At 40.4% G+C, this 13,460-nt stretch overlaps 1 protein-coding gene across 1 annotated transcript in view; it reads right to left on the reverse strand.

Annotated features, from left to right (window-relative positions):
• Nucleotides 1-2,625: 2,625 nt before the first annotated feature.
• LOC117743118 (protocadherin Fat 3) overlaps nt 2,626-13,460 on the reverse strand; it is a 52,047-nt gene continuing 41,212 nt past the window's right edge. The window contains exons 39-48 of the mRNA XM_034550905.1: nt 13,153-13,424; nt 12,481-13,043; nt 12,236-12,367; nt 11,940-12,097; nt 11,297-11,828; nt 10,146-10,299; nt 8,631-8,778; nt 7,496-7,912; nt 6,767-7,022; nt 2,626-3,529 (exon numbers count right to left, since the gene is read on the reverse strand). Of these exons, the coding sequence (XP_034406796.1) occupies nt 3,420-3,529; nt 6,767-7,022; nt 7,496-7,912; nt 8,631-8,778; nt 10,146-10,299; nt 11,297-11,828; nt 11,940-12,097; nt 12,236-12,367; nt 12,481-13,043; nt 13,153-13,424 (2,742 nt within the window). The 3' untranslated portion in view covers nt 2,626-3,419. The remainder of the gene's footprint in view (nt 3,530-6,766; nt 7,023-7,495; nt 7,913-8,630; nt 8,779-10,145; nt 10,300-11,296; nt 11,829-11,939; nt 12,098-12,235; nt 12,368-12,480; nt 13,044-13,152; nt 13,425-13,460) is intronic.

Genomic DNA, 13,460 nt, shown 5'->3' on the forward strand with positions numbered 1-13,460 from the left:
GCATGATGTTTTATTCTGAATAGAAAGGGGATTGAACAATTGAGGCTTGGCTGCTTTCAGAACATTATATCTCAGAGCTACACCACCGAACAAACACGTTGGCATCAGAAGACAGACAGAAAAGGAGGAGAGGAGTTAACAGAAGATATTTTTCATACCTTCACTTTCAATATTATCAACAGCATCATTGACTAGACGTATGACTGTCACTATGGAGGCTAGGCAGAATACAGAAGAAGAAGAACAGAGACAATGTCAGTGCATTTGTGAATAGGGGTACGGTTTCACATGATGGGAGTAACTGAGGTGAGATGGAAAATGTGCATAAGTGTGTGTGTGAATACTTGTTGAGAACAGAGGAGACATGTTTGTCTTGTGTGCCTATTGCATGTCTAATACTTGAGTGGGAGAAACACAAGGTCTTTGCAGCTACAGTAAGTGGACAGGAAACAAAGGCATCAACATGGGTTCCTAATCTGAAACCCCCCCCACACACATGTTCATTAAGGTCACCATTTTCCTTTTTACTGAGGACCTGTGCATTAATCGTTTAATGCATTTGTACATATGGATTTGGTTGCATTAAGGTAACTTATATATGTTAATACAGCTAATGCACTAGAATAAAAGTTAAAAAGTAGACCATTCTTACATTCAGAGAATGTTATGGACAGTAGTGCTTCTGAGCCTTTTATGCATTGGACTCCTAAAAGTGTAGTAACGTCTACTTTGAGACCAATTTGCTCTTATTTGGAGTATGTGTTAGAAGCCTAAAAATCTGAGGTAAACTATTATAGTGCAATGTTTGTCGGTTTGTTTAAGCATTAAAGTCTTACCGTTGTCATCAAAGGACTCAGAAGTGTAGGAACTGAGGGAGTGTTCGTCAGAGGTGGAGTCTGAGAGACATGCCACCTCGTCCAACAGCTCTGACTCTTCTAATGTAACACACAAAAAACACAGGTGCATGTTCATTTCCTGTAAGCATTTTTCTTTATAACCAAAGAGCCAAATCAACATGTCTCAGTCAAAATCAAATCAAATCTAGTAAGCCAATATAAATTCAACATGTAAAGGCTATCTTACAATACCAACATGCATGTACATTTACAGAGCTATTGAATGCTGTAATCATTGTTTTTGTCCATGCTGGCCATGAAGAGATCCCTTCTTGGCATGACTCCACTATGCAGACTGAGTAAGCCAAATCAAGTGGGCAGGCATTTCTGCACCAAGTGAGAGCTGTAGATTTTCCCATCTCTTACACCGAAGGGATGTCTTCAGGATGAACAGGATCATTGTTACAGTAATCAAAACCCACTGCAATGTATATATGTGCATCATGGTATTGATTATGTGTCCTCCAGACATGGACAAATACAAACTATCCACACATATAGACAACTTAAATTGCAGTGCACTCAAAATGTATTCAGGTCTCTTCTCAAGCACTGCCTCAGAACAGCATTTTCATCCAGCTGGAGGTGTCATTGGGAGTTGGAGACACAGAGTTACTCGTGCTGGTGTAGTTTGATGTAGACAATGTGAAAAACTTCTAAACAGCAGGTACAGTACATTGGAAAAATACAACCAATTACATACAAAAGTTAGCGTGGCCAGTCCGCTCACACTGCAGTAATCAAAGAGTCACAGTCTCAAACCTGACATTTTGTCCGTGCGAACAAGTCAGACTATATTTCATTTGGAGAAAGCTGCCAGCCTAAGGGGTCTCCGGTTAGCCATAACCTGCATGACTTTGGAGGCAACATTTCAAATAAATACAAGTCGGCATGATTCCTGACACAGTTTTCCTCCGTGGAGCTGTTATTTTGGGGTCAAAATTGGCTTTGAGTGATTTGATTTTCAAACAACTGCCAGAGGGGCAGAACAGGTACCTATTTGTCCCAATGGCACTTTCCTGTGAAGACTGTCTGTTAAGCCAAGAGACAGGTATGCAGCTCGGCCAGGTGCTCTAATTTAGCAGCAATAAAACGCCTGGTTTCACATTGGTGTTGAAATTGGGAAAGCGATACGCAAGACCAACAGAGCAGAAATCACAGGTATGGGCTTTGAAAACAAATCTATTTGGAATACAAAACTTCTTTTAAATAAGACCTGACAGCTCTGCTGATGTGATTAAAAGTAACTGTTGGCAAAACTAAAGAGGCTTTATGTTGATGTGTGGAACGAATAGGAAAGAGCAAAGAGAAAACACTTTTCACAGCGTCCTCTGCTGAATCTCTGAAATACTGTAGCATTGTTGCTGGTAGCAGATTTAATACATTATGTTTAATGAATATCAAGATACGTAACTTTTTAATGATTCAATTATGATTTTTAAACCCATTAATTAGTATAAAATAATGATGGTACTGAGCCTACAGCATATGCCACCATAAGTTTAACGAGCAGAATTTAACATAAGATTCAAACGCCATCCAATTTTGGAAAAATATGGAAATCTTCATCTCAGGGTTGCTAGGGAGTTCTTCTCAAGGTGTACAGGGACCCATTATTTCATATACACACAAATCAAATGATCAAGTTCTTTATAAATAAAATATTTATTGGACTAACAGCAAATAAATGAATTAACAAAATAAATAGAATGAATAATACTATGTACAGTACATCGAATAGCAATAAACCACAACTGAATGAAAAGGATTACATGTGACCAGGTAGAATCAGTGACTTATATCATTGATGGATGTCTATCAATTAAATCTGTCGTTTGATGTTCATATCTTAAATTTAGCTCAAACCATTTATGCACCGTTCAGCAGCTTAGTTTTGAGAAGCAAGGAAGATTGTGAGACAACTTTTATCTTAGTTTCTATCTAAATTTAATTTAGATATTTACCATTTCTTCATGTGACTTAAATTTATTTGGCCTATAAGAAAATCAAACTAATTTACATTTGAAAATGGTATTGTTTCACCTGACGGCTCTGATGGGCAGATGGGAGGTTAAGTATGCAGTGTTGTTCCTCTGTGGATATCTCTTCATCTTGAAAGTTATTGAATGATCGTAGTTGGTTGAATCACATTCTTCCATCTCTCAAACTACATCAGTTGGCTCATCTTCCTTTGGGAAATCTATCTTCGGGAATCGTTCGTCTTCTTCGTTGAGGTTTGGCTTAAACCGTTCTTCCTCCTCTCCATCTCTATCAGCAGGATGCTGAGTCATGTTATCACCCCCCTTCGGAGCAGCGGGGGACATTTTGGCTCTTTTGCCAGTTTAAAATGTCTTTCAGCACATTGGTGCATCGCCGGTCGGAGCTGCACAGCACATTAGACGGCACGGGACGGCCGTAGTTTACAGGTCAGGAACACAAAGTTAGAGAAGAGGCGGAACCAACAAGCCACGAGGGAGAAATCTGGTGTGCAGGATTCTAAGCTATTGATCATGGTTGTAACTATCAGAAACCAGGCGAAGGAAGGCACTTCTTCAGCTTGTGGCTACTCAGGTCGGCTGGATGTCTTCTCAGAGATGTTCCAGAGTCGAAGTGCCGTGTAGAAGAGAAGAGCTCTGATTTATGACGGGAACAGCAGCAAAACTGTCTTGATTATTTAATTCAACCTAACTTTACAGAATGAATACTAGTTACTTACAAAGTTGTTTTAATTCTTCCATATTTGAACGAAATGCTATCTCAGCTGCAAAATTATCCCAAATAATTTGATATAAATCACTGAATAAAACCTGATCAATTGAAGATTGAATGAATTACACAACAATTACACAACATAGATAGACATTGTTATCATGACACAGCTATACTTGTGTACATGCATAATACATTAAGGGATAGGCTTAAACTCAACATTCCAGCATAAATTAGTATCCTGGGTGAGAGACACAAAGGACAAGGGAGAAACCAAAGGACAAAGGACCCCCCCCCCCCCCCCCCCCCCCCCCCCTTAGATGTTTCAAATTTGGAGATTTGGTCAACTTCGAGATTGCACAATTAATGAATAATTATGAAGACACACAATATGTATGGTGAGTCTGTAAGGTAAGATGAGTTTGACGACATAACAAGATAAGAACAGATGCAAACAAACAGGGAAAAGAGTCCATTTTTGAATGGTTTACAATTACATGGAGTTTGTTACTCAGAGGTACATTGAAAATATGAAATACAAGGATTACTTAAATTAGGACTAGCATATCAAATAGAAATTTCTTATAGTCGTGTATTACAACTGAAATGCGTCTCTGTGTCCTCAGGAATGTGTGTGTTCGTAACCAGAAAGATGGGGGTCATAAAACATTGTGGATTTGAGAGTGACCACAAGTCTAACGTGAGTTTGACCAGGCACATGGTACATTGAGAGTCTCACCACTTAGTGCCTTATGGGTTGTGAAAGCAGATCCTGAAAGAAGTTTATTAGTTAGTATTTTGTCCTTATTTTTATAATGTTTCCGTGGGTATCCACTACGATACACCACAAGTATCAACTTTGGCAATGAATTGGCAATGAATCCTCGGGATTCTTAGTCTTGATCAAATATTTCCTCATATGAATCATGGTTATAAGTTCTCTGTTCAGCTGCTTATATGAAGACAGCGGTATATACTTATGCATTGAGACATTTGCCATATTTTGTGAAATGGAAAGAAAGTGCTGTCCTGCTGGTTTGAACTGCTGTGGTTTCCGGCTCTTTCAACTTTTTTTATAAAATCCATTAGTAAACCACTTTTCCTTTTTGGCAAAGCAAAAAACAATCGGTTAATTTACCTTGGATTGTTTTAAGAGGCTTTGGGTTTGGTATTTGCTTTTTGTCCTTGTCTATTTCAAAATCGTGTTTTATGGACAGTCAGGACTTACAATCAAAACTCTGTCCATGAGGGCCAAGAGGTCTGGACATCACCTCTCTGAGCCCGAGCTAGGCGGTCATGGTCCAGTGCGTACGGAACAAGTCAAATGCTCCTGTGGGAATGTGAGCAGTAAGGAAGCACCATCAATCAAACTAAATGAGGAAGGCATCACGACTGCTGGTCTAATGCAGGTGATGGGACACCTCTCAACATAATCCAGTTCTTATTATTCCTTTGATATTGTGCCAGTGACTCCCCTGCCATGTGCCAACCTTGGCAGCCATGTATGAAGTTACGGACCCGACCCCTGCTCTAATCCTACTGCAAGCAGTAGCCAAACCAGGTTCTCATCCCGGCGCCAAACTTTTAAAATCCCTGACAGTTTTCTCAATTGTAAGAGCCATTAGGCTCACTAATTCCATTATTTTCAGATGTTTCCATTCACATCAGTTTACATTATTTTTTATTGGAAATATGTATTACCGCTAATAAGCTTGAATATAATATAAATAATTTGAACTAAACAAAAACATCTTCACAAATGTCTTGTAATGTGTCCTGTCATACAGTAATAGTTGTAGCATTTTGACTGAAAAGCCTCAGTAGTTTCCTCCATCTACACATTATAAGAGGAACTGGTGTTATGGTGTTTCTGTGAGGCCTTAGTTGTCAAAGTCATTAAATCATTAACCTTTTTAAATAAAACTATTTTCTTTTAAAACATAATGAAGATCAACATGATTATTCCTAGACATCCTATACTTGAGGGCACAAAAAACTAAAACTGAGCAACATTGAAACTGATTTGTTCACTTATTTTCCAGTTATTTCATTATTTATGACATTTAATTTATTCATGAGCAGCAAGTAGTGACAGAAAAACAACCGATATGTTTCCCCAGGTATTGATTTATGCCCATCTTTTTATTAATTAAATATTAAATATTAATGAATATACTTGTTTGTGGTTGCCGTGGTGAAAATAAATTGCCAATCTGTTTCCAATTGATTATATAAGTTAATAATTAAATTAAATAAGTAGAATAGTCATTCAACCAATACTATGAATATTATTTCGATAAATTACATTTTAATTAACGGGCTGTGATGTAACTTTGACCCCAAGGGGCATATGTCTTTCTTTTAATGTGCATACACTCAACAGGGGAGCAGAAGAAATTAAATAACCTAATTCCCATTCCCACAGGAAGGAATCAATAATTAACAGGCAGGAAGTTCCCATAAGCTGTATTATTTAAACAATTAGTTGGACAGAGAATCAAAATGTGTGACGTCTACCTTAGCAAAGACATGGAACATAGTTATTTCACTAATGGAGAACAAACAGTGAACTGGGTTCCTGCTGTTGACAGCATTGGCAGCATCAAACTTCTCACCCCTCACCCTCAGTTTGTGATCCTCTCAGGTGACAAAGGTACACTTGGATGAAAAAGAAAATGGTAGAAAACTTGACATGAAAAGTTTAATTGAGTGGCAGTGTTCTAATTACTTTGATTTTGTCTTAACTTCCTTTGATCAAAAGTAGGACAAGAACATAGGAGATCACTTCTGGCTGATTACCTTGACCATTCAAACAGAAGTGCACATGAGATGTAACAGTTATCCAGATAGAAGAGGACACAATTGCCAATTTGAGCAGTGTAAAAGGAAAGTGCGTTATATTATTATTTACGGCTCCCAGCAAGTAAATTTTGAAAACTCAAATTTCATTATAAAAAAATAAAAAAATATGAACCACACTTTCTTTGATGTGTGTGTGTGTGTGTGTGATCAAAAGGCATAGATCACTGTGAAATACGCTCTCTCAGTGGAGATGATGGTGTGGGTGTAACACAATGAGTTCATGGCCTGTGTACTTTGTGGTCAGACACTGTTTGTGCATGCGAGTGTGTGAATGTGCATGCCCATGATGGCAGTCTTACCCTGTGGACTGTTATCCCTCTGTGTTCTCTCCAACTCAAAAGCTCTCTGCCCCCATTCCTCCTCTCTTTCATCTCTCCCTCTCTCCAGCCCTTCCTCCCTTGTTTCCTCTCCCTCCCAGGACACTTTGTGGGCTGGACTGTGCTCTGAGCGGCAGGCTGATGCAGAAGGGAGATTGGGTGCCACGCTGCAAACAGCGATGCCCCTCCTATTGGCCACGCCTCGGACAGTAGACACGTCTGAGAGGAAGCTGCTCATCTGTAGCGACAAAAGAAAACAGTAATGCGCAAAAAATTATTGTCTAGTCGCATTTTGTTTTGCTAACAAATCCAATGACAAGTCTATCTCTAATACTTTATTCTCAAGTGTCTATTAAGGGTTCTCAAATTACCCGAGACCCCCGTATTTCGCACACCGGCTTATATACTGATGGGCAGGAGACACCTTTCATGGCAGCCTCTGCTATCAGTGTGTGAATGTGGTAGTGTGAAGCAGTTTGAGTGATCAGAAATCTAGAAAGATGCCATTTGAATGCAAGTTATTATTCTCTTATAAGTATATTGTGTGGAAATATGGAATCATTCTTTATTTGAAATAAAACTCATCTTCATTTCAACTAAAACTGCCATACCACAGTCTCTGTATCCTATAAAGTCATCTTATGATTCAAAAGACACATGTAATAAATATATATGAATACATCATTAACACACAGGCACACTTTTGCATACCTGACTGCCCTCACTAAAGGTGGTATTGTCACCATCTCCACTCCTCATGCCCTGGATGCTGAGTCCTCCTGGTAGATGGGAGTGGGCAGTTGGTCGCACCATGACCTGGGGAGGGCCCATGATGCTCCCTCCAACCTCCCCATAGGTGCTCGTGGGCCCTGGAGATCCCGACACACGCACAGCCTTAAACTCAATCCCTTCTGCCCCCATGCCAGTCTTGTGCAGCATGTAGCTAGTTTCTGTGGAAATAGCTGACACACCCATCACAGCCTGAGTCCCTGGGCCCGGGTCCGAGTCTTTCCTAAATTTGATTTTCTTCCTGAAGGCGATGAAGAGTATGAGGAGGAGAATGATGACAAAGGCAAGGACCCCGATGCCAATTATCTCTCCTGGGCCGACGTAAGATAGGGGCTCCGCCTGGGAAACATAACATTTACATATCATGAATGTTATGTAAATAAATATGAGGTATATCTTGAACATGTAATATGGGGATTATCTTGTTTAGCATACACTTCCATTCAGATAAAGAACAAACACACATTTCCTAAGTAAATGCCATTTATATCTGAAAAAAAGGTCTCAAGGTAAAACTTGGTGCCAATTATGTAAAAACTCTCCAGGCAGCCATGGAGGAAATGATTCAATCTACAGATGTGTGTTTTAATTGGATATAGTAGGAGTAAGCTCCAGGAGTAAAGGCTTTATTTTCCTACCCGTTTAAATGTCCTTAAACACAACAAACTAAGCTAAGTATCAATTTGTTGTGAAAGCAGCCTAATAGGTTTTGTCGACTGGGGTTGCCTCTCTGCTAATGACAGTATTCTAGAAAATAATGAAAGCAACTTGAAACATTAATTGCGCTTACAGTGTTAATACAAGGTATAAAGTCAATAGTGTGACAACTTCAAATGGAAACTATGATTTCCCCATTATAAACACTTTCATTCATCTACTGCGAAGATACCAAGCTGGTGAACGAACCCCCAGGGGGTCCCATGCACAATTCTACAATACTACTTCACTGAGTATGCCAAGTCCAATAAGAAGTAAACTAAAAGTGCAGAATCTTTTGGATAACAGTATATTCTGTAAGGTTTACTCTGACATAAAGTCAGCGTTGCTCATACTATACCTGCGTATCATCCCCCGGTGCCTGATCATCACAAAACTGACCCTCGTAGCCCTCTGAACAGTTACAGTAGAAGGACCCAAACGTGTTGACACACTCTCCTGCATTTCCACACCCTTCCTGGTCGCACTCATTGACATCCCCATCACATCTGCAGAAGCAGAGACACAAAGAAATTACTATGCATGGGAGTGGTGAAGATGTGCCGTATCAAAGTGAAAGAGAAGAATCAAAGATGAAAGCATGAAAAGAGAAAATAAATACTTTGGAAATCATCTTTTGAGAGGGCGTCTCTTTTGCTCAATCAAGGGATTATCTTTACGGATTTTCTATTATCCTCACTTATATGGTTCTGACTTAAAGAAATATGGTTTGAATGCAATCTCCATACTCTCCACACACACACACACACACACACACACATCAAAATATTGTGTGACGTCAATTACAACTGAACGTCACACAATACATTTTCCTCCACACACTTAGTTGTGAATCTTGACATTTCAAACATTGTGCCCTGCTGTGATGGAGATAGAAAAACACGTATTTTTTCTTTTCAATTACTTTTTATAGATGAGATTTTAAAAAGACTTTACAAAAGTGGGTCTGATATAAGAAAAAGCATTTCTGAGTATTTTTTGGGAGCTTTCTTGTAAAACTAAGCAACGTTTTGCTTGGAACGATAGATAGTTTACCCAACGAGGCCTGGATATATCGGCCAGTGATATCTGCTCATGAATACTGAATACCCTATACCCTTTACAAACTTCAAGAATTCCGCAAGCTTACTTGTATTTCTGAGTCAATGATTCAGCTTTTAAAGGGATATTTCCCTGTTTTCAGGCAATTTTTTATTTGAATGTACTATATTTAACTATTATTTAAATGGTTATATATTTTTTTTGTCAATTAAACACTTATTTGTAGCCAAATATATAATTTGCTTTATGGTTTCAATCTATATTTATTATTAAATGTTGATGATCATAACAATCTGCTGCCTGAAGAAAACATCTAGAAAACACCTAGATTTTCATATTCAGGTAAATTTAATTTAATTCAACTTGAACAAAAACAATGTTACATTTTTGTAAAAATCATAAAAGAGCAGAGACATTTTCTCCAATGAGGGGAAACTGCTCTCTGGTGGCGGCTCCTTGAACAACCACGTAAGCAGGGAGGTTATTTCAAAGGCAATTACTGAGCTGTAATTAAAAAGCCAGCTAGAGAATGATTACAGGCTTTTCAACCAAAATGATATTGAATTAAATTAGAAACACCCATTTATCTCACGTAATAACAACTAAAACAACATAGTGGGTGCTAATGTGGGCTAATGAGTGAGACTGTGTGTGTGTTTGCTGAGTCACACACACCCACACACATTATTTCATGTTTGAGTGTGTCTCTATTAACACGACCATGACTGTCATTGAGGACATACAACACTGTTTTCATAGTCTGTAATCGTGTCTTAAAGGTCTAAGAGGGTGGGTGCAGACTCTTTTATCTTACATAAGTCCCCCGAGTCCTCGAGGACAGCCACAGAGGAATGCGCTGCCGACAGGCTTACAGGCCGCACCATTCTGGCATGGGTTCGGCATGCAGGATGTCAGTTCCATTTCACATCGCCCCCCAGTGAAGCCAGCACTGCAACTGCACGAGAAGCCTGTTGGAGACAGATTAAAAAATGTGTCAATAAATAATGTGCATAACCATAAATAGTAACACACAATATCCAAAATACACATTTAGGTGTGTCTTTCAATCCACGTTGTCTTTTTGCATTTGTAGTTTTCTCCTAAATTAATCAAAGTTAGCAGATAATGCCTAATTTGCATATTTACACACAACATTTCTGAAATATGTAAGTAATCAACTGGGGATGTTTCATGGTGATATATACAGTATATACATTGTTGTTACCCTATTGCCCTGTAGTATCTTGCAAAATGTATGGATTTTTACATATTTTTAAAGGGCATTTTCTCAAAATCTTTCTTTAAAAGAAAACTGTACTCCAGAAGCCATAAATCTCCACTTCAGTAGAACTCACATACGCCAAACCAAAAGGTTTTTAAAGAGGGGCTTGCTCATAAATCATTCATAGCCTTATTTATATCATATTGTATTTCAAAACACATGGGGAAAATGTTTTTTTATGGCTGTTGTCATTTCTGATTTATGGAGTAGGTATCGAAAAGTCCTTCAGTAAAAAATGTTGACAATAATTTTGAACCTGGCTTATCCAAAGTTTAGATTTCCCTGTTCTGGGAGTATATGCAAATTAGCGCACATTTAATAATACAATGCCTAATTTGCATATATTAAAGATATATTTTCATAAAACTTGTTATACCTTAAATAATTGTCTTAATTTAAGTAAACTGTGAAAGTTTCACGGTGATATCTATAAGTATTTTTTGTTTGTGTCTCCCCTTAATATCATGTAGTGCAACAATACAATGCAACAACAATATAACCAATCGTCAATACTGGACAAACAAGCCATCAAATTAAAATGAGGCAAAAACAAAAACTCTGAAACTGACACTTAAGCTATAAAAAACGGAGTAAATCTACTTTCATAAGGAAGTTATTTATGTAACTTATTTATACAACAAGACGACTAACCCACACTCATTCACACTGACATCTACACAGACCTCCAGAGGACAGGCTGCTGCAGATGGCTCCGTTGAGGCAGGGCTGACTGACGCATGGATCTGGATAAAGCACGCAGCCCAACTTGACCTCGCTCAGCCCGGCTATCTCAGCATAACGGCTCCTCTTATTCTGTAGTGGGAGCTCGTTACCGTTCAGCATCAGTGAGCCCAGGCATCCCTGGAAGCCATCCTGGGCTCTTGGCGGGGCCTTCGATCCACGGTCCCCGGTTTCTTGCCCTCCCTGGCCTCTCCATGGCCCTGGGCTTGGCCTCTCGTCCTGCCCGCTCGGTAGCCTTACTTGGGCCCCGAAAAAAAAGGATGAATCTGGGGCCAGAGGCCAAAGGCGGACAGGGGCTCGGGCTGCTCGCCGACGCTCTACATAGCTGTCATCCAATGACAGGAGGGTGTAGTTCCTAGTCAGCTCCAAGACAACAGCATGCCAGAGGCCGTCGTTTATTGGTCTGCCAGAGATACCCATAATGCCAAGGGTGTTGTCACAGTCCAACTGGAACCAGAGTCGACCCCCTTCAATCTATGGAAGGAAAAGGAATAACCACTCAAATACAGCACACGCTTTTATGAGCACATCTGGCATTGGGAAACAACGGGGAAAAGTGTACCATTGGGATGTTAATGTGTTTACCTTCAGCATGGTGCAGGGGTTAACACGGGTGAACATAATGACTCCTCTTCTCTGAAGGGTTCTGATCCTCAGGCCGAGCCTCATTTCTCCACTTTGGCCACTCTCTGTCACTCTGTACTTAATGTAACTGTTTCCAGAGAAACTTAGAGAGGTTTGGCCTGCATATTCACATAACACGGATATACATACAGGATAAAGTTAGAAAGGCAATTTACATAATCAAATATTTAAAATGTGGCTACCTGGATCTTATACACAGGTCCAAACTTCAAGCATAAAGAAGGATGAAATCATACCTGCACACTCGTCTAGTCTCTCAGTCTGACACTGGCAGGCAGAGGGCGCTGCAGGACCAGAACGGACACACTGCATGTCTGCTGGACAGGACTGACCTTCACAAAGCACGACAGGAGTGGGGCATGTCCCTCCTGTTTGGAAAGAGGCACATACATAACAAGCAGCTGTGATAGATATACAGGACACTATCTATGTGAGCTGGTCTACATTTGATTGCAAGTGCGTCAATGAGTGGAGTGCTCACCAGGGCAGGTGCAGGTCTCTGTCGGGCTGAACCTTGGTGACACCAAGCTGACCCTCTCTGTGCTGTAAGTGAAAGGTGAGTCACCCTCCATCACCAGTCTCTGTTCGCACACCTTGTCCCCACACTCCAGCTCCCCAGAACAAGTGTTGCTCACCACCACTGCCCCAGCAAGGACCCCTCGAATATGGCCCCTTGCTGCAGCTTCCTCCAGCTTTGCAGACAACTCCTGCTGGGAGTAGATCCCACCCATCCTTCCGCTGCCTGATATCTCTGGCATCTCCATAGCTAGAAGCAAATTCACATCAGATGTCCCCATAACTGGCTGTACACTGAGTAAGTGGAGGGGATCCTGTTGTCCTGGTGACCAATTCCAGCCGGCTAGTCCCCGCAACATTAGTTTGATCTGGTTCAGGTAGCGACCAAGCAGGTCTTCCGGGGACAGGGAGTTGAAACGTAAGGTCACGGCGCTACGCAGCAGCACATCTGTCACCTGTTCGACCTGGACGGACACATCCGCTATCACAGCAAAACGTCCGTCACTCACTGTGGCATTCATTTGGTATCTGAGAGAGCAAAATAAATGTGTTTTGTTTTGACAAAAGTTATGGTTTACATATCAAACAGTTCTGTGTGTGTGCTCGAGGGTGAGTTGTGTGTCTGTTTGGTGTGTACCTGCCAGGTTCCAGGCCCGGTAGAGCCACAACGCTGCCATCCTGTCTGTTTATCTTAAACATGCGCTGAGGCTTCTGGGTAAATGACAGCACGTCGTTGGGGTCACGGTCGGTTGCATAGATCTGACCAATTGGGCCTCCCTGGAAGGTATCCGTTACCATGACGATGAATATTTCCAGGGGGGAGACGGTGGGTTTGTACTGACTGTTCCCGATGACTCTCATAAATATCCAGGAGGAAGAGGTAAGACTTGGCTTACCGGAGTCACTTGCCTAAGAGACAAAAACAAAAATACAGTAAAATATTAA

Source organism: Cyclopterus lumpus, chromosome 14, assembly GCF_009769545.1.
Source record: "Cyclopterus lumpus isolate fCycLum1 chromosome 14, fCycLum1.pri, whole genome shotgun sequence".
In the NCBI taxonomy this organism is placed as follows: Eukaryota; Metazoa; Chordata; class Actinopteri; order Perciformes; family Cyclopteridae; genus Cyclopterus; species Cyclopterus lumpus.